This window comes from Temnothorax nylanderi, unplaced genomic scaffold (genome assembly GCF_030848795.1).
Source record: "Temnothorax nylanderi isolate EJ_2023f unplaced genomic scaffold, tnyl_v1.0 TNYL_tig0045_pilon, whole genome shotgun sequence".
Classification (NCBI taxonomy): Eukaryota; Metazoa; Arthropoda; class Insecta; order Hymenoptera; family Formicidae; genus Temnothorax; species Temnothorax nylanderi.
In genome coordinates, this window is record NW_027249107.1 from 825,516 (window position 1) to 847,770 (window position 22,255).

Consider the following 22,255-nt stretch of genomic DNA (forward strand, 5'->3'; position numbering starts at 1 on the left):
TTATAACAATTATAAGAGAAGTATCTGAACAAAATAAATATGTTAATTATAATGTAAAATAAAGAATATTTATGATGTATGCAATATGGTATAAAAAATAATGCTCAACGCCATAGTTTAAATTTAACGATTTATTAAAATTATAGTAGTTATATAATTCAAAGAACTATTTCTTGCAACACTCCATTTTTTATATCTATTTTTACCATTTTCAATCAATATAGAACTGTCTAATTCGTAAAGCTCGTTTTTAAGCTCTTCTTTCTTACCTTTAAATAGAATAGAATTGCGTGGCGGTAGAAGATTGCATTTCTATTTGACCCATCTTAAACTGCAAACGATGTAACCATCGTAAGAGTATCGCGTTTGATTCTCTTCGATTAGTAACAAAATGCTCCGCCATTCTGTTCGGTGGGAAATCGCGACAATTCTGCAATCGCATTTGTAAGTGCCCCGGTAGCTAAAAAATGAAATAAGCCACGATTATCGAGGTATTTTATCTTTCTGCTCCGATTGTTCAATTTTGTTTCTAACTCTGTTCTTACCTGGACATGATGAGAAAATAATATGGCATTCCACAGAGGTAGTAATTTACTCAATAGAATCGATCCGCATTCTAACAAGGCCTCTAGCAAGCTTAAGAAATGCAAATTAAGCATTTCAGAGAGCTAAAAATAAAATTGTCTTTACATGTCGTTGCCTCAAGCTCGTTTCAAATGTTTCAATTTAAAATAGGTAGAACTCTAAATCAAACTACATCGAGAATTGCACTCACAGCTTTCGAGTAGGAGACGAGTTGCAAAATGCATGGTGTTATCTTGCCCCAAAATTCTAACAAGATATTCATGGTGACATTGTGACTTTCACTGTTTGTTGCGTTATTCTTCGACATTTCCTCCAAATACATCGTCCAAAGCTACGGTCGTAATGCGTTGCAAATTAATAGAAACTATAAATATTTAATATTTAACAATCAAACGTATCACAATGTAAAATATAAGTACCTGGCAAAGAATAAACGCGTGGAAGAGCGACGACATGTGGAGGACCGAGGTTTTCGATTGTTCTGGAAACCCCGAGAAAATGACTTGTATGTGATCCGCGATGTGGCAAGACACTTCTTGAGGTATCGGTTGCGCCAATGGTACCGTTGAATGGGAATGACTGTTATTGTTACCAGTGTACATTGCTATGTGCGTAAGCGATCCCAGTAACAGCCAGGATAAGAGTCTGATATGGCCGATACAATCAACGTATTCACGAGCTCTAAAATGTTGATGGAAAAAAAATCACGTTCAATTAGGATCAATGATTAATTAGATAAAATCTTATTAATGGCAGAAAATGCAAAAGAGATGACTAATAGCGAAAAATAGCCTACCCTTGCTGTATAGACGGTGCGGTGTATAACCATGGCAAGTAACGCGCGACGGCTCTGTTCTCTCTATTGTTGCCTCTCGTAATTTCTAAAGCTACGTATTGAGCAAGGCCACACTTTAACATCCCGCCTATCGTGTCCTCGTTTAATCCCGCCTGCATACCTTTGTTATAACTCTAAACAAAGAGAAGTTCTTTGAGTAAATTTCACAGAAATGTATTAACTAGTGATCGATTTAACACACATGTTAAATACACTACCTTAATCTTGCTTAAAGTATGAAAGTCAGTTAAAAATTCGAGGACATCCGATAACTGATTCTTTAAAGATTCAGAGGCATTCGTGTTGTAAATCGGCGACATGTCTGTTTGAATATTATTTTCCATCGCAACGACACTATTAGGCAAGGATCCTCCAATATCCTGCGTTAATCACATTATTATTGATATCTCTTCGACTTATCAATTTTTAATTATATGACAATTAAATTATATCTGAAGTTTAAACTAAAAACCTTAACGTACGTCATAAATATTACGATTACTTACTTGGAGCACAAACTGAAGCAGTAACAAAAAATTAGAGTCCGGTATTGTAATTTTAAATTTAATGGCCTGCATTAACTCGAATACAAGCGTTCTCCCAAAAAAGTGTTTGTCACGATCACGAGTAAATCCTCTATGACACAAATAGCATAAGTCCGTTAAATAATTGTATTGCAATGTTGAGTTTTGTATAGCGTAACTTAATACTTTGGAGAATGGATCCAGCATTCCCTAAAAGAATATTGGATATACAACACTAATTCAAAAAGAAAAGAGAATCTCATGTAATTTTATTGATTAAAGTACCTTTGACTGTTGAATTCCTGGAACTTTTAATATCGAAATCATAATGCGCAAAAGAGGAGTGATATCCTCGATGGAAGGAAGCATAAGAACAAGTCTTCGAAATAATCCATCGAATTGTGTCAGCACTCCACTCCACGTGGCCGCAGCAGGACCCAATCCCGCTTCCAATGGCAAACAATCCAAGTAGCACGCAATATTATATAATATTATTGGCAGCCGTTCCAACGGCAATGATTTTTTCATATTTAATGTCTGAAATTGGATTTTACAAGATACGTATAATTTATTTTCCTATACGTTCCAGAAATGCGCTTAGTGAGTTACAAAAACAATTAAGGATTTACTTTTGTGCGTAATCAAGTTGCTTTCTTACCTCAAGCAATAACTGCAAGGGCGCGATCGGATTTAACTCGTTAAAATCGACCAAGGCTTGTGCAACGCTCTTGAAAAATTGCAACCTCGTCGTTTCTGTAAGTTGAAAGAATGTAACAATAGAAAAAATAATCTATTATTATTATTTAAAATTTTCCAGGAAAATTGATGTTGGAAAACAGCCGTGCTCGTAAAATATGTTTTAATTACAAGAAAATTTTTTTATAGTATATATGCTTATATTAAGAATTTGAGAATTAGGAAAATTATTTAAATTGATCTATTAATCTATCAAGTATAACACTCTTACCGTTCAAATGAGTCTGAAACATTTGCATAAATACTCCATTAGGTGCTAATTGATGGAGAACGCATCTGAGAAATTGGTGTGCTACGCTGACCGCACCACCTGGGAGGTGCATATTCGTTTCGCTTTGCCAAGGATACATTGCATGAAGGGACACCCTAGTACACGAGCAATACATGAGTACTTTATTTTATCAGCTTAAAAAAATATAATAAAAAGACAGTATTTACTTGGTAACTACGCCGAGTATTTCCGGCAGTAATGGTGCCGCTAGAGATGGCTCTCGATGAATAAACGTTCCCAACGTTATTATACACAATCCAAGCTCTTCGTCGGAATACTCTTCTCTTATCGTTCCGCATTCTGAACACCTGCATTGATGTTAGTTGAATAAAATTCAGTACGATAATAAATAACAATCTGGCTTAATAACATCCAGCATATTAAACTATACCTGTCGTAAACGCAATCGTCGCCGATGCGAAATAAGCTCTGTTTTAAATTGAAATCCGCATGATGCGCTTGTTGAGAGACGAAGTCTAAATTTTGTTGAGCCTGTGTACCAGACCTATTAAATAAGAAACAAATACGGATTAAAATGTAAGAATTATTCACATAATTTAGTTAAAAAGTAGTAACAACATAAGAAATTTACCAGGATTCCGTTCGCCTTGCGTGAGTAATCATATCTTGATCCGTTATAGCAGTGATCTTCCGTGCTCTGTCACGTTGAATCCGAAATTGATCCTTCGATTTCATCTTCTGCTCAAACTCTGCAATCTTCGAAACAAAATCTCCGGGATCAATCGCTGGTGGAGACGATTCTAAAGCCACTTGTTTAATTAGTCTTCTCGGACTTGGCGATCTACTCGAATTAACTTCATTGCACGTTGGTACGAGTGATGTTGACTGTGGATAAACATAATATATAAATAGAAAATGTTTTATTCTTACAAATTTATTTCGTCTCAAAAGTAAATATTTATGTGTTTGTAGATCGCGCGAGATTACATAACAATCAATTAAAAATGCATTCTTACCATATTTTCAGATGTTCCGCTATCCTGCTTTGTGAGTGCTACATCATGAGTGTCACGCTTCGTATTCTCATTCGATTTATTCGTATCTAAAAGAAAAATATTTCAAAGTGTTTGCTTGTTAAACAACTTTCGATAAAATATTACACGTAATATGCATATGGATATTTGTAATCGTGAGAAATCCTACGATCGGCGCGTACAAACCTTCGATGTCTGAAATATCGAGAGCTTGACGTACTCGCTCGACTAAGCTGGGGAAATCTCTCTGAGGACCAACCGGCAACAGTCGTTCTGGCGTTGGAAATTCCAGTTGAGAAACGCTACGCGGACTCATAATGTCGCTGGACATGCAAGTCTCGCTGTCTTGCTCGAACGAAGAACCTATAAAATTACAATCAACTTCAATCTTTTTAGATTAAACAGTCTTCTTTCCATTTTACTTTACTCAATGCATTAATTATCTATTCTATTATCGCTCTAAATATTTACTCACCGACTGTTAAAATGTCCATTTTTGACAATGGCGATTCTGGAGAGCCATATGTGTCCTCGCATTTTAATACGCGTTGCGCAGTTCGTGATCCTATAAGAAAAATTGCTTATCTTATTTGTTATTAATTAATAAAATTTGTTATTAATTAATAATATGCGAATTGCTTACCAGTCGCTCGAACTATTGTACCAATAGGAAGCAATCGTTCGACGGTCGGAGTAGTCATCAAAGGTTGCAAACTAGTAGGGGGATCACCTGTTTGCTGTCCATTCTCTGTACTTATGATTTGCGATGATATAGAAGAACTCAGCGCTGGCGAGCTCGAGTTATCGCTGTTTGTCACTGTAATCACTTGGCAAGGTGAAATCGGCGATGTCGCTGTAATTGTGATCTGTTCCACATGTTTTTGTCTACCTAAATGTTTCGCGTTCAAAGGGTCAACATTATTAATAGTCCCGGCAATCTTTACGAGTGCTTTTTCCTTTTCCTTTTCTTTCTCCTTCTCCATTTCCATCTCTTTCTCCTTTTCCTTGTCTTTCTCCTTTCCCTTACTCTTCTCTGTCTCCTTATCCTTTATCTTTGGTAATTCAGGTCTAAAGGTTTAAAATAAAAGAAAATATAAATATAGTTTTCTTTAATATTAATGAGAATAAACAATTATTATTAGAAAATTGTATTGAGTAATAAGTCTAACCTTACCTTTGAATATGAGAAATGCTGGTTGCAAGAGCTAAAGCACTTGATAAATCGTACGTTTTCGATGTGTCTCCATTGTAAGGCAAGTGTCCTTTACCGTTTTTTATCAGCGGCATAGCTGTCTTAGGCAAAAGTCTTGGAGGCTCCTGTTGTCCAGTGAGAAATGTGCTCGTTACCATCATTTTCACTCCTTCGTATACGCTCCATTTTTTTGCAGGGCCGCCTTTATTTCCCTGAAGCAAGAGATAACACGCTCTTGTTATAAAAACTTGAAGTAAAAGAGTTTTTGTTTGATTTAAAATCGGCTTTTTGCTGGTGTGTAATAACTATTTTATGCAGGTTGATTTGTAATAATTACCTGACTAACTTCATCTTCATTTCCACCTAAGAACCATGTAGGCTTCGTTACGGATTCCGTCTTCGATTTGTTTCGGTTGTTCGACTCAACCATACTCGTCCCGTCCGATACGATCGACATACGTGGTTCTTGAAGAGATGCGTTTCTGGGAACCGTTTCTTCCAATTCCCCAAGGGATCCTCCGCTGCTACCATGTAAGGTGCTGTCAGATTTTGGGCTCTCAGGTATCGCAGCCAGCTCGGACTCCGTATCATCCGCATTGATTGAATAGCTTCGCAAAAGCATTCGCAATAGCGACAAATTTTAACATGCTACTACTTAAATAAAGACATAAGCGTGTAATAACGTCAATACAATACGTCTATTGAACGTCATCCGAAAAGAATATTGTAACAAAGTAGTCACTGTATAGATAAAGTATAAAAATTACAATAGTAATTTAAAAAAAAATAGATACTAATAATCAAATAAAATGCTATTATTATGGTTAACTCTTTAACTGTGTAATTTTTTTTCACAATTCTCCGTGCAAGAATAAACTGTTTCAAAATGTGCAATTATATTAACTACAAATTTACTGACCTGGTAAAATGTTTATTAAAATAACGGCATGCTGGACTGTTATTTTCTTCCCAATGGGTTTCCATTTGTCCATGCATCCCTCCGGGACTGCGTTGATGCACCGAGATTGGTGCGCGCATCGGCGGGGTTTCCGTGTCTATTTCTCCCACCGTGTTCATTGTCAACTCGTGTTCAACTCCGAGCGAGGGTTGAGACACATCTGATAGATACGTTGCTTTATAATTACTTTCCGATAGATGATATTTACGATGTTTTAGGCTTGTCTAAATTCTCACCGCGAGATCTGGAAGGCGGTGCACCCATAACTACAGTCGCCGGTATCCTTTTGCACTGATGATGCTGCGTACTGAGCGTATTCAACACTATTTTCACTAACGCTTGAAGTTGATTACACCATGGTTGTTGTCCGTATTGACACTAAAAGACAGATTTATAATTGTCAAATTACAAATTAATCTATAAAATAAATTTGCGTTAAAATTTGTACGCCCATATAATTGCTTGTAAAAATATAGCTTTAAATCATAGATGTAGGTTTCTAGGAATTACACCTTGCGAATTATTTTATCTTATACATATTATATGTTCATTATTTTTTTCATGTAATTATTCTTTACCTTGTATAAGATAACAAGCAGAGACATCAACCAAGACCGTCTGATGTGTGGTTCCAAATACCAAAGACTGTAGTTTGGTGGTTGATGCTCACCAGTTGGGGGTGCAGCTTGCGGAGGATAAGGACAATATTGTAATATCGCCAGAATTGGTGGCGTCATCAGCCAGCCCATCACATGATTCTGGTCTAACAATTGTGGCAAATTCGCAATGAAGACGTTGAACGCCGGCGAAAGCCTATAATAGTTTTAATGTTTGTATTAGTAAATATTTTTCTAAACCGATAAAAATAACAAAAGTAAGAGCAAACTGATGCAATAACTCGATGTGTAATTTGATATAAATTGCAATTTGACTTTAATCGGTTATGACAAGATTGGTAATTGTTTGCAATTTTCATTTGCTTGTTTACAATACTTTTTACACTCATTATTGTGTTCGAGAACTATTAAACTACTCAAAATATTTAAATTCTTATAATTATAATTAATAAAATAATGTTACCGAAATCTCACCTCAGACGTTGCGGAGTAGTATGGAAAGTGCGCTCAGTTTGATTGTATCCCAAAAGAAGGTACAAGTGTCGCAAGACTATACCCTGTGTTTTCGACATTGGTTTCTCGTCCGTCGGATAGGCCTGATTAAATAGTATCGATTTATAAATTTGGACACGCAAGATCGAGTGTATTATTTTTTAATATTTTAATATTAAATATATATGATCAAGAGTTTTTTTTTCTTCTTCGGTTCATACAATTCAATAGGTTGATAACATACCTGATCCTGTCTCGATAGAAATTGCATTAAGAGAAAGACTAGTAGGTGCATCGTTTCTTTATCAGCTTCTTCAAGATCAACGATTCTGTGAGTATATCCCGGTAACGTGCTAGCTTCATCAACCATGTTCAATGAATGTATGTGACCATCTGCAAAGTTTTCCAATATTAGTTACGTTCTTCAAATTGAAGAGATTTACTAAAAAGAAGGAATAAGATCTACGAAGTAAGAATGTTGACTATATGTCTATATCTAGCTATATCACTTTTCACGATTCAAAGAATTAATCATAAATATATGCTAAGTAAATCATAAATTTATGCTAAACGGAAAAGGGAAAGCATGCATATCACATTTTATCTCAAAAGCTAATTGAAGCGATACACGAAGGAAAAACAAACTATTAATTCATGTTTTCAGATTAAAGCGAGAATAAAAGATTTTATTTTTATATTATTTAGAGTATATAATTTGTTTTGCTTTTTGCAGATAAAAGATCTTCCTGATTAAATCTGTGTATCTTACGAAACGATATTAAAAGGATGACTGTATATTGTTAGATCTTCGTTATCACTTGTACATTTACAAAACGTTTACCTACAAGCAAGTTGTGAATCTTTTCATAACTTTCTCGATCGATTCGCTTTACATTCGTAAAGCTCGTAAAGCGAATCGATCGAGATTAATAATCTTTACACTTCGAACATACATCAACAAGCATCACTAAAGCATTTCTGCCGATTCTGTGACTTTACATTGCTACTTACCGTTCGACCTATTCGACCGAACGATCCGTCTGGAGTCGATTGCTTTAACATCCTTTAATAGTCCGTGTAATACAATCGAGCAACATATTTGCGCGTATACATTAATGTCTCGTCTACAGCTACTCAGGCAACACACGCTACTCTACCTGGAATACTGTTATTAGGCGGGGTGGACCCCAACAACTGACCCAGTCCGAATCTCGAGCTCTTCCTTTTCAAGATCGGCGCGGAATACTGTCGGCTGTACACCTTTTCCTTTTCTGCGTGAAAGATGCGGAAAACAAAAGGAGAAAAGTAACACACAGTGTACGACATAGTCTGTGATGTGCGCGAAGAGGCGATAGGGATAAAGACTAAAGAAAAGCAGGAACGTTTAGAGTACGTACCTTGCTTAGTGTCTTGTCGAGGTATCATCGACGCAGGTGCGGACATTGTACGTTTGTAAGGCCATTTCGTGCCGAAACTCGCGCTCAGCGTCTTTACGGAACTTGTTCCGTTACCGTCAGATTGAGATAGTGCTTCGTGTGCGCGATGCAATTTCTTCATAAATATCTCGCTATTCATATCCGTATTTTTTAGATCTGCAACAGAAAAACTTGTTGAAAACGACGACTTTACTCGAATGACATAATTTGTTTAGATGTAAAATATCATAACACTTGTATTTTCTTCTAATAGGGTGATACTAACCGCGCAAGTAAGTCACATCTCCCGACTTCTCCAAATTGATTTGAGCCTCGAGAAATAGCGTGTCAAATCGATTCAAGAAAAATTCCCACGTCAAGATACGTCGATCGCTAAGGCTATTGTGTAGTTGATAAAGCGATTGTAATACCATTGGCCGGTCTACGATTACGGAATCGAATTGTGTCTCCAAGCATAAAATTAACGACTGAAATAAAATTTTAAATAATAATTTGAATGTAATAAACCATTTTTTAACATTGAGAAGACTTAATAGCCCTCTAATTTAAAAGCTCAATTTCAAATAAGTGAAATTTTAAGCACTTAATAAAATTTACCCTAACTGCCGTGTCGTGAATGGTACCGAGATACAAAGTAGCACGCTGCGCAACATACACATTATTGTCGTCCATACTCGTGATTAAGTAACAGAACGCATTTGCTAATGCAGCTTGAAGACTTAATATGTTCCGCAATGGCGTTGAGTCCATAAATCTCGCGATTAACGTAACACGTTCGACTGAAATGTTAAAAACGTTTATTTTTTTTTAAATTTAATCTACAATGAAATCAGAAAGTAAAATTAAATAATATATATTTGAAGTAGCTTTTATATTAGTGCAAAAGATCCAACTAGAATGATAATCATGGTAGTCAGTTTGTTCAAGTTATATGTGATTACCTGCGACGAATCTAACACGCCAGTCAGAATTGTGAAATTCTTCTTGTACAAGCCGCCAGAAAGTATCAGTGCCGCAGGGTAACGTTACACAATGCAATAATAATGGAACGGTCACTTGTGCTATATGCGAATGCTCTGCGTTTAAGAGCTCCCATAAGCTGTAACAAGATGATAAATGATTGAAAAGGCTGAAATCAAGTTCTCGTATTTTCCCATTGTTAGTTCCTCCGCAGAAAACACGTCTATATACATACTTTTTTATTAATAAATTCTCTTGGCACCATATAAAGAATCCTTGGTGATCCTTCACCGCCGTATTGAACGCATCACCGTACAAGCACATCACGTTCAAGCACTGCAGCATGTAGTAAAGAATGTCTGGCTTATCGATCGTCATTATCTCCTGCAAATAAAATTTTTCGAAAATAATTTTTAATTAGCTTAATCAAAGAGCTCTGACGATCATATAATTTATTCTTGTAATTATAGGACTAACGTTATGACTTGCGATCTGATTACTTGAAGAGCTATCAGTCAACGCGGAATTATTAAATAAATTAATAAAGCACAACTCTGTGCGCACATATCGCTTGATCGCAGTGATTTACATTAGTACCTTTAGTAGTTTGTGAATATATTGAAGTTGTTCCGGTAATTCTTCTATCGTAAAACGAAACTTTCCTACGGAAGTGTGCCAAAAGTCTTCCGAATCAGCTTCCGGACTTAAGCTCACGGGTTCATCGTTTTCGCCTATCAGATGTGGTTTCGCCACGCTCACCGTTGCGGTAGCTAAAAGCACGTGTGTGCATTTATATAACAATTATTATCAAGTCAATGTAATTATCGAAAAGAGTTGTGATGATACATAAAGTATTGGCTTACCAACGTCTGTTTCTGATAGTGTAACCGTTCTCGCGACGGCGGACATAATCTTCTCCGTCGGCATGATAGCTGCGAGGTCCAGCTGTTCCGAAACTGTCTCTACTGTCGCTGTCATAATCTGTTCGAAGAACTGACATAAACGATCAAAATAGCTATTCCGGTAACATAGATTAGCCTACCGTGTCTTTGTGATCGGGCCGTGTCGTAGAAGAAGAGACAGAGAGAGAGAAGCGCATACGGACACATATACACATATTAAGACAGTTTTAAGTAGCATGCTGCTTTATTAATGGAGGATCGTGTAATACGCAGTGACGTTAAAAACGACATTTTTTTCACGATGCTTGTCTCATTGTAGAGTAAATTTCTTTTTATTTTCTCTTTCCCTTTTCAATAAAGTCGCGGAAATTTAATCGCCAATGAGACAGACATTAAACATGTTATTAGCGTTCGAGTTTGAGAGTTTGCCATTTCAGAGTTTTGTTTATTAAGAGACGTACGTGTGGCATATGAACTAAGACCCCGCCGACAGAATGCATTTCTGGCATTGGCATGTTGATGACTACATCCGGTTTTGAATCGCCCTTCTTTGTCGCTTCCGGTGAACTTTTACGAGCATTTTCTTCCGCGGTTTCATCCACGATTGTCTGGAAAATATAAAAAACTGTTAATTTTCTCTTTTGTCTTACGTCTAACAAATTATTCCAATATTAAAAAAAAATAAATTACCATTTATTATTATTTATCGCATCTTTCTATTATTATAGCACTATAATTATAAATTAAATCGAATTATAAAGTCAACTAACGTCGGGGGGATACGCCGGATTTTCCGGTGCCATGTAAGTAATTAATTGTAGACATAATTGGTGCCAGATCACTCTCGACTCGCAATAGGAGCATTCGATGTTCACGTCTGACGTATCGCAGATGTGAGAATTGTTCCAATTTGACGCAACTATGGACTTCATTAAATGGCAAGCATCTCGGCAAACTCGTGTATTAATTCCGGTATGCTTGTCTACATTTTGAAGTTCCATCTGTCAAAAACAAATTTTTCATTACTTTCTCATTACGTAAGAATAAAAAGAGATTCTATCTATCATTGATATACAGATAATTCTTTGATATTTATATCTCACCTGTTTCAATAATATATCAAGCATGAGAATACAACAAGATAAATTAAGTTCTGCGTTTGTCGTAAATTCCATGTGTCTCTGTGTTGGCACTATATCATCGGAAAGTGGTGTTGATTTCCCTGAATCATTTTCCACTATGGGACCTAAACATTTTAAAGCCATGCGTAAGATTACACGGCAAACTTATGGTTTTAAATAATAAATTGCAAGAGAAAGTGCATTTAATTCATAATAAAAATCAACATTTTTAAATATCGATCCTTTTGGCAAGAGGTTCTGGATCGATTGAAGATACAGTGATAATCAGTATTATTATAATAATTATAATTGCGTACATGTAATGTTTACATCATCTTCCTTCGTAGACTTGCTTGGCTTTAGTTCTGACTCTGCCGAGCTCATCGACTGCATAACGGCAATTCCGTCGCTGAATATTGTAAACAATTGATCCAGGGGTAATGTTATTTCCAACATGGTAAGAGTCTGCAACCAATTAAGGGCCTGTTCTTGCACCTTAGCGCTCGTATTGACGAACCGCTTCGCTATGAAGTTATACATTCTCTTCACGTCAAATCCTAAAGAATTCATATCCCGATCCAATATCTTGCTGTAATATGAATTGACAGTTATCTTTTCGTGTAAGCTGAAAATTCTAAATACGATTACAAAGATCTCTTCGAAACGCATGCCTTAATATTATCTTTAGCTCCTGAAGTTCATTTTCGGGAACGTCATTCACCACCGCTTCCATCCAATGCGGCATCACGTAGTCCCATACGTCGGGCGTAATCACTTCGTACGGTACCAGACAGAACAGCCGATGCAGTCCGTCCTTCAAATGCGACGTCCGTGAAGCCAAGGTTTCCCTTTCGACAAAATTACAAGTAATATCAATTATGTTAACGTAATTTAATCGTAATCGTAATCGCAATGATGCAATCATTTATCATAAGGTTCACATATTATAATTTTAATTATATATATTATGTAAAGATTTTATTTATTTCGTAAAAAAGCGAGTCTCTCCCTTACCAATGACCTCCGACTCTGACATAGTCTGCAGGATGTGGTAGGAGGCAGGAAATAAATACTTCGTAATGGGTTTTCATAACTTCCGACAGCCACTCGCAAACGTACTCCGTTTTTAACTTCTCAAGCGCGCTTTCCGCTTGACCTGAAATATTTTCGATCGATTGAGAAATTGATCGTGTGAGAAGGTGAAAATATTAAAATTTATTCAGGAATACTATTGTGATTTATCGTTAAACTATCAATCTAGCGACACATAATACGATTGGAACACAGATTTGACATTTATCGTTTCCCGAATTTCTGGCATGCAAGTAATGGGAAGGCTACATTTTTCCAAGTATTCGACATTTAACAATAAGTGCAAATTTCAAATATGTGTCGAGTTGTGTGCTGATATATTTAATACATTGCATGCAATTTTTATCAATAAGGTCTCGAATCAATATTTTCTATTCATTTAATTTGTACGATAGAATAGATTAAATTCGGCTAAATATCTCAGGCATATTTTGGCTTAATTTCGGAAACAGATATATTCGTATATCAACATATTTCTCTGGAGACAAATATGGAGGCTGACAACATACATTTCACATATATTTACAGTGTGTATACAGAGGATGCTTACATCTTGTACATATTGCAACATATTTAGCCGACATACCACGCTACTACCTACGTCTGGCTCTCTACGTCTACTTGAGTAAAGTGTATATATGCAAAGTGTTAAATTACCAACAGAAAAGATAAGGTGTATAAGTCTTTTTTCAATACCATCGAAACAGTAGGCAGTGATATGAAACCAATGAAATAACATTGATAATAAACGGCCCAGTATTTCAACCGGGGTATCCTCGTTAGGGGTACAAAGTCCCACTAGCAGCCATACGCCATATCTGCCGAGGAGTTGTCGTTCCTCCAGGCTTGTAGGGTCGCAATGACCGAACGTACTGCCGATACCGCCAGTACCGCTCCCGGCACTGGTACTTCCTACGTATCCCATGCCACCCTTATTGCTAGTACTAGCACTTATATCTGTCGTGTCCCGATTGCTATCGATACTTATCGGTTCAGCTTCTCTGAGTAAACTGTAAGACAAAGATATCGTGTCTAGCTGAGCTTGCAGTTATCACTGACGATTATGATAGCTTACCTGACAATCGCTTGAACCATATAGGTTTGCGCTTGCGGGTCTAGCTGCGAGATGTGTGGAAGCGCCGTGTGAAAAACGTGATCACCGCCACGACGGTTGTTATGACGGATACTGTGACACTGCTGACAGTATCTTATAGGATGATTTCCATTGTAACTTGCGCATTCCGTTGAAAAGCAAACGCTGATAGCCGACTTGTCCGTCCCTCTGCAGTTCTGATCGAAAAACAAAAAATAAAAATATCAAATCAAATTTTTTAAATACTTAAGCGAATTCTATCGGACCCGACGCGCTCACTTTGTTCTCGCAGACCATGGACACCTGTTGCATCGGATGCAAAATGTCGTTAAACATTTGATTCGGATGATCCCGATGGATCTCGTTCGCGCACTCGATACAAAGATAAAGAGGAGGCGGAGATTCAACGGCGTACGTGATGGAAATGTGGTGATTGTAACAGACTTTTGCTGCTTCCGCATTGCCGGCATTCGGACAGCTATCCCGTTGGCATACGAAGGGGGTAAAATCATCTAAAACGTAGTTTTGCACATCGTATCTCAGGAATTGTTTGCTATCTTGCTCGCAAGAGATATGCATACGAATATAATGCATTATCATTATTAATTATTAATTATATATTTACTCACTAGCAAATTTTACCAACACCGCGCGGCGGTCAAACAGATTTGGGTTAAACGAAGGCCAGTAATAGAATAGCAATTTCGCAGCTGACGCTCTCGCCGACGCGGTGCCATAGGCGATAACGCAAAGTATGTCTTTCACGACTCCTGGCTTCAGGGCCATCAAACACTCCAGCAATTGACAGTGATGCGCTGGAAAAGAGAGAACGTTTCTCTTTCGTAATATACACATGTCTACAAATTTATTCGCACAAACACACACTTTTGTATATAACGAATGATCTTAGAAAAGCGCGTGAAGTACTAGCACGAATTAATTATCTAATTCGACAATTCTAAACTAATATATTACAAATTAAATACTCGTATTAATTTTATACTTTTCCTTATAATACACGTATATATATATATATATATATATATATATATATATATATATATGGTACCTGGATTATTGGAATACTGAAACACCATCATTATAACAGCGGCCACTGATTGACTAGCGGCACTCTCATCTCCAATTTCAGGTTTTCTTGCTGAAAATTAATATGTCTGTAAAAATCGTTCATTTTCTCTCTTTTTTATTCTATCGTTAGCTTTCAATTGCTATAATTAAATCTTGATAATGTAACTGTAGCTGCAAGCTAATTAATGGATAATTAAATCTGGATAATGTCGTGTCATAAAAATAAAGATGTTAAATCTGATTAAAGCTCTTATGCTAAAATTATATTAATCCTAAAATAAAATGCGCACTATTCTACGCTTTATCAACTGGTTTTTCAGCCGGCAAGCCGATTTTTGCTTCCTCATATTCATTTAACGGAAAAGCTCCTAAAATACTAAAATTTTCTTTCCACACTCACATTCTCTCCCGGCAGCTGTTATTCTCTCTTAGAAAGACGAGTGAATGTGTGCTTATCATATAATATACAAGTACAAGTAACACATATAGAAATATAAATGTAACGGAAAAACTCACTGATGGTGAACGGTAAAATGTGAAAACAGAGATAATTGACGATTTCTTCATGGAGCTCCACGGGAAGTACCGATATCGTACTGGCAGTTAAGTACGATAAATTGTCGATCAAATCGTGATCGAGGAACAGCAACATGCACGCTAGACATTGTAGCAAGGCTTTCCCGAACGCTAGAAAAATGAATGTAAATTATACTTATTACACGCATAGAATTAAGGGTTGCTTGACAAGGATATTCTGAGAGCGGGAAGAATTACTGGACTATAAGTAATCGTCTATAATCACAACGAAAGTAAATGATACACTAAAAAATTACTCGTCTTTTACTTAAACCATGCAAAGGACGCAGAATTCAGTCTTACACACTATTTTCTCGGGAACTATTAGAGATAGCAATAAAATCCTTCTTAGGATTTGGAGTCAAGGGATCAGGGGTATAAATATAACACTTCTAATTTTACACCCCATATAATAGCATTTTAATAATGATAGAATGACGAAGCTAAACCTGGCAGGCCGATGTGAATCAACGGCACGACATCGATCATCTGCGTCAACGCGTTGTAAAGCTGCTTGTAATCCAAATTTGGGAATAACGCCATTCGTTCTCCGTCGAGCTGTTGCGACTTGATCATGTCGAACGGCGACACGGATGATTCTTTTAACAAACCTGAAAATTTTTATAGTTATATTGCATTTGCCGGCTAGATTGTTCAAGCGATTATATTGGAAAACAATAACGCAAATTTTTATAATACAAAGAAGAGAGCATACGTTTGTTACAACGCGGTTCGTTTGTACACCGATCACTTACTTAGCAAGGTTTGAGAAAAATATTTCAATATGTTTGCGATGTCCAAGCCGGAAGGTATTGGCTGAGTCCCATAAAGTAATCGTTGATAAGCGTCGTGTAGACTAGCGAGCTTTAGACTGTCTGTAAATGTAAAATTTGTATGAGATAAAATTTCTAAAAATTGTTTCTCTGTACTTGAATATACTACTGTTTAGTAAAATTGGTCGGAAGATGAATATATTACTCTCTTATTATTAAAACAAAAAAAATATATGTACAAATTACAACAAAGATTTATTTCTTTCTCTAACAGACAGAAAGTAATATATAATAAATATTTGGTAATTACATGATGCATATCTGGTTCCCATCATGATGGATCTGAGCGGGCTCGCTCTCACGAATCAGGATGCATTGGATCACAGCATAATTAAACTCCAGTTCTGGCAATAAAATTTTAAATAAAGATAAGTGTTATATTGAAGTACGAATAAAGGATTATCTTGACAATAATACATATTATACCTTCGACAATTCTCCGGGGTGGACATACTGGTCGAGCTCACCGGAGTCATCTGCAAGCTATCGCAAGCTGCGAGGGTGAACGAGGAAAACGGACGTGCGCGCATTTTCGTATTGATCCATTTGGAACGCTCGCTGCAATATTGCGCGTTGATATTTTTCGTCATTCCTCACTTATGTAATCTCTTTTATAATGACCATATTCGTAGGAGTAATGATATGAAGCCGGCTATTATTTAATTATATTTTATATTAACTGGTATATTATATTATTATATATCTGGCCCTCTAAAAGGTTAAAATCTAATTTGTATGTAATTTGTTGCGATTACCGTAATTTTTTTATTTATTGCAGACTTACTAAATGGAATTTTAAGTGCAATTGCGATTATATTGGGCCAATTCCTTTTAGTGACACAAGTCGACACAAACATCGTTCTATCCTTCTTGGCATTCAATGAATAACAAAGACAGAACGACACTTGTGTCGACTTGTGTCACTAAAAGGAATTGGCCTAATGTGTGTCAAATCTCTTAAAAATAGGCCAATTTCTTTTAGTGACACAAGTCGACACAAGTGTCGTTCTGTCTTTGTTATTCATTGAATGCCAAGAAGGATAGAACGATGTTTGTGTCGACTTGTGTCACTAAAAGGAATTGGCCCATTGTTAACAATATAAAATTAGCTAAAATAATAAATTATATGTATGATATAATCATTAAGCGTCAATTTTCTTGCGAATACTTAGGAATTTGCGTTACTACTTATAAACAATTTCGTACAAGAGAGAATGGATTTTTTAATTCCTTATAACTATAAAAAACAACGGTCTACGTCCACGAGTGCAATGTAAACAGTGATTAACCTGTCATTTCATTTAAAGTAATCAATATGAATATAATTCAGTCAAAGACTGTATTATTATAGGAAATTATTTCAAGTTTCAAGGCGCTTAGGATGAAATTATTTTGGAACAGAATCACAAAGATTGTAATTACCCGTTGGGATTAGAAATACCTACGGCTGGCTACGTAGTTCGACGTTCACGTTTTGCGCGCAAGGAAGTGGCGCCAGCGGACGGGCACGTCCGACTTTAGAAATTCAGAGCGCTCGGACTCTCTCTCTCTCTCTCTCTCTCTCTCTCTCTCTCTCTCTCTCTCTCTCTCTCTCTGTATATGCAATATGGGCAATATGGCCACGGCAGGAGTTCGATTGGATAATGTTGGATAAGATGGAAGAAAATGGCATGCGAAGTGTTATTAAATTTTAGTGAAATGTTTACTCGCTCCGGTTGTGTAGAATGGGAGGCTGCATAGGTATAACGAGGGCAAGAAATGCCTCGATCAATGATACGTCGGAAAACTCGAGCAGAACTAATTCGGGTGAGATTGCCGTGAAGATCTCGTCTGTCGAAAATACATCGGGCATCAGCTAACCTTGAAGTCATTTTAACTTTATTTTTGTCCTTGTATCCGAAGTACACGTTATCTGTTAAGTCTAGTGTCGTTCGTATCTGCTTAATTAAGTTCGGCGTTTGCAAAAATGGAAGTTTGAGTAATATCGTATCGACGTACGGCGGTGTGCGCGTGTAGATTACAAGGACGTAGTACATGGCTGATTTTTACTTGACACTTTCTAACGGTCTTAATTCATTAAGTTTTTTTATCACAAAATTTTAGATTCGACTAGGTACTCTTATTATCTAATGTTATTTTGTAATGAATATTAAGTATACGACTGTCTAAATGATACGAAAAAGGAACGTATAAAGAGCACTTAAGAGATTAGATCATCTACTGTCGTAACGTAGATTTTTATGTTATAGGCGGTTTCATACGATACATGATAAGAAACGTACATATATATATTCCTACAAAAGAGATTGCGACGATTTCTTTGAATTGACTTCCTACTAATCTCTGTGATTGAAATGATTTATATATATGTATAGGGAATACGAGAAAAAATCATCTTTTATGTCACGAGGTAATCAGATGGAAATCGGATGTACCTCTGACCGAAGGTCAGTTGAGAAGTAAGCGAGATGAGTTTTGGGATACTGCACCAGCGTTTGACGGCCGTAAAGAGATTTGGGATGCACTGAGGGCGGGTGCGACTGCAGCGGAGGCGCAGGATTATCAGTTGGCACAGGCCATATTAGACGGGGCTAACATTTCTGTACCAAATGGTTTCTTAACCGAATGTTACGATGAGTTAGGAACTCGTTATCAAGTACCTATTTATTGTTTATCCTACCCAATTAATATCGTAAAAGAAGACAGTGGAAGAGACTCACCTGCTGATTGCTCAGGTAATAAAATTTTCAAAGAGTTTTACGCAATATAATAATTTACAGCACAATTTTTTATCCCCCGTTGCTTTTATTAATTCTGTGTAGAACCAGTCGACGAAGGAACAGAACAAACTTTAAAACTTAGACTATCGACTACTTTAGGAGAAGTTAAACTACCTGTTTACAGCAATGACACTATTGCTATCGCTAAGAAAAAATTACAGGTTTGTATAACATTAATTATATATTAATTGAGTGTACATATGTTATATAAGAGTAATTGCTTATGATAATAATAATAATAATAATAATAATAATAATAATGATAATAATAATAATAATGATTGATGCTTACAGAGTCAAGAAGGTTTGGAACCTTCGCGTCAAAGGTGGTTCTTTGGTGGTAAATTGCTTGGTGATAAAATGCATGTAGAAGAAGCGAAGGTACAGCCAGGTTACATAATACAAGTAATTGTAAATCCAGAGAAATCAGATAACATCTCGGCGAAGACTAGTTGAACTGATAACATGCATAAGCACGTAACAAAGTATGTTTCAATCAGCAATTAATAATAAGCATACTTTTACGCTTGTTAACAAAACTTGTTAATCATATATCAAAGTAAGAATATTATGGTTTTTAATTTTTTGTCATAATCATCACGAGTGATAAATCATTTTAGGATAAATTCGACGTAACAAAATTTTCTATTTACGAATTTCTCCATTTAATGAAATCGCGAGTTAAGTGCAATTAATTTTCACTGTATCATATATTTATCCATATACGTTATCATACAATGTAAAAAAAAGTTATGTAAGAATAAGAGAGAAAGAGAGAGAAAATACTAATAGAATAAAAAAAGCATATCTTTATAAATTCGGCTTTCTTCAATATGATGTACTTTCTGCAACAAGAAAATTGACTGAAATGATTTATTTATATTTACGTAAGATATATATACATAAAAATATATATGAACATACTATTTTTTTATAATTCATAATGCGTAAGTTTTTGCAATTTCACATTATCAAAATCTTTCTTTTATTATGATTGCAAAACTCACTAAAAGTGACATATTAAATTACGCATTAAAACTCAGAACGGCCATTATGTGAGATAATATTTTATAATAGAAGAAATATATATCGTTATACATATATACTTTATATATACATATTATATAAAGTATAGGATATTGCTTTTGCAAAATAGGGGAAATGGTAATTTTTTAACTATTTGTGTCATTGTCATTGCATCACATACGAATACGAGGGGAATAACTATATTCAATGGACAATAGTGAAAAAAAGAAAATATAATACTCATTGCAAAGTACTATATGTATACTTAGATCTTCTATGTTCTATTTGCAACTATTGACTTATTTCTTTGTAATATTTGTCACGAGTTAGTTTTACGTAAGAAAATAATATAAGAATTTATTTCAGTTTCTTATAATACGTATACTTCACTAAACTAATATTTCTGTTTTAATACATCAATTCTGGTTTAATACACCAATTGTCTCTAACATATTATATAGCAAAATAATTTTAAATTATTGTACTCACATTGTATCTTCTCGTAAAAATCTAAATTTTTGTAGGCCTAACATTGTTTTGTAAGTATAGTTAAGATGTTGAATAAGATTTTGGCAACTGAATCGTTTAGAAGAGAATTATGATAATAAGACTAAGGGTAAATTTGCATTTATCTCACATAAACAAAATTACGAATTATATAACCAATAGGTTTGCTATATATGCATATATTGCATATATTGTATATACCAGAGATAAGAGTTCTCAAAGAATGCTTTGCATCAAACAAGTCAATGATTATCATTATTGAATAAGATTTAATCATGATAATCTTGTATTTTATATGTATCACTTAAATTGTGCGTATAAAAATTTAAAAATCTGCACTGCCCAATTTCGACTAGTTCATTAAAATTTTAACATTTCAATAGCTCTGGTACCTAATTTTGCCAGCTACGATATCAATCTCCTTTTTCTTCTAAAGATGTCAATAAAGTGAAAATCTCTTTTTTCACAAAAAAGGCGACGAAGAGACTTTAATATATTCAAGAATTATAAAGAAATTAGAAATTATAATCAGTAAAATTGCATTTATACGCATATTAATATGTAGTATTAATTATTAAGTACTGTTCAATGCAGAAGAGTCACAATAATAATAAATCTTTTTATCAAACTGATATTAAGCTTAGCAGATATAATTATTTCATGACAGTTTTAAAAGTGTCCAAATTATAAAAGAAATACCAATACAACTTGTATGGTAAAAATTGAGCGCGGTAATCATTATATTTCTCTCATCAAAAGATATGCTCTATACACAAGTATATAGTAACAAGTTCAAAAGATATTTAATAAGATTTTTAGATTATATAATTCACGTATATTTACACTTGTAGATTATATGTAACAATAATTAGTATAAAATTTGGCCGTTTTGAATAATACTTTCTTTCGTATCGAATAATAAGATACAAAGTTCTATTAATACTAGCGCTCAGTTTAATATTAAGCAAAAGTATGATGTCAAACGTCGCCAAAATAGGAAAGGAAGAAAATAACTCTTATGTAAATAAAAATTGTTACAATAATGAAATGTAATTTTAACTGCCTGATAAAAATGGTACTTAATATTAATAATACTGTATTGGACCAATGCATGCGAATAAGTATTTTAAAATCAACAAATAATTGGCCATAATAGACTAAGTGCCCTATATGTAAAGATATTTTCTGAAGAATTGAGTTAAATAATAAATTATATCTGATAACATAAAAGAGTTTTTCGCTTAGGGATAATATATATTTCAGACTAATTGTTTGAGTTGATATTGAATCACTAAATTTTGTTCCGCATATATTTCACAATTGTTATGCGTATGTATTTCACGATCTTTACGCACTGATATTTTTTGAAATTTTGTCGCATCTTGTAAACGTTAAACTGATCATAATTACGCAAAAAATGATACAAATTATTTCGTGTTACATATGTTTGATAATATACATGTTGTTTAGAAGACGAAGTTGTGTATATAATAGTTCCTAAGATTAATTATTAATTATTATAACATATATTGTGAAATAAAGCGCGAAAACGTTATGAAAGCATTGAAAAACTCTATATCCTACTATACTGATATAATTATAATAAGATAATTAT

At 35.0% G+C, this 22,255-nt stretch overlaps 2 protein-coding genes across 8 annotated transcripts; one reads left to right on the forward strand and one right to left on the reverse strand.

The window, feature by feature from the left end:
* Positions 1–116: 116 nt before the first annotated feature.
* Positions 117–16,892, reverse strand: LOC139771898 (protein unc-79 homolog). 7 transcript variants are annotated; one of them, XM_071705069.1, is made up of 49 exons: positions 16,754–16,892; positions 16,578–16,671; positions 16,250–16,369; positions 15,944–16,105; positions 15,435–15,605; positions 14,899–14,988; positions 14,459–14,644; positions 14,109–14,341; positions 13,812–14,026; positions 13,394–13,746; positions 12,659–12,800; positions 12,316–12,492; positions 11,962–12,233; positions 11,627–11,769; positions 11,294–11,524; positions 10,985–11,131; positions 10,485–10,614; positions 10,219–10,391; positions 9,857–10,005; positions 9,603–9,760; positions 9,259–9,440; positions 8,927–9,128; positions 8,623–8,817; positions 8,383–8,496; positions 7,470–7,618; positions 7,208–7,329; positions 6,695–6,929; positions 6,353–6,494; positions 6,078–6,276; positions 5,496–5,766; positions 5,141–5,370; positions 4,856–5,034; positions 4,610–4,783; positions 4,442–4,531; positions 4,153–4,329; positions 3,949–4,034; positions 3,564–3,817; positions 3,363–3,476; positions 3,139–3,279; positions 2,912–3,066; positions 2,603–2,697; positions 2,230–2,481; positions 1,927–2,154; positions 1,639–1,800; positions 1,382–1,554; positions 1,005–1,266; positions 776–916; positions 546–668; positions 117–460 (listed from the first exon to the last, which is right to left on the reverse strand). In XM_071705069.1, exons 2-49 carry the CDS (start codon positions 16,600–16,602, stop codon positions 272–274), a joined length of 8,313 nt encoding a protein of 2,770 aa, XP_071561170.1. In that variant the 5' UTR covers positions 16,603–16,671; positions 16,754–16,892; the 3' UTR covers positions 117–271. The 7 variants fall into 7 exon arrangements, with proteins under 7 accessions (XP_071561170.1, XP_071561172.1, XP_071561168.1 ...); XM_071705071.1 differs by having other exon boundaries at positions 4,610–5,034; positions 8,425–8,496; positions 13,433–13,746; XM_071705067.1 differs by having other exon boundaries at positions 4,610–5,034; positions 13,433–13,746.
* Positions 16,893–17,947: 1,055 nt separating this feature from the next.
* LOC139771915 (ubiquitin domain-containing protein 1-like) lies at positions 17,948–19,924 on the forward strand. The gene is made up of 4 exons (XM_071705104.1): positions 17,948–18,133; positions 18,703–19,062; positions 19,150–19,268; positions 19,402–19,924. The coding sequence occupies exons 1-4, from the start codon at positions 18,052–18,054 to the stop codon at positions 19,561–19,563; spliced, it is 723 nt and encodes a 240-aa protein (XP_071561205.1). The 5' UTR covers positions 17,948–18,051; the 3' UTR covers positions 19,564–19,924.
* The last annotated feature ends 2,331 nt before the right edge of the window (positions 19,925–22,255 follow it).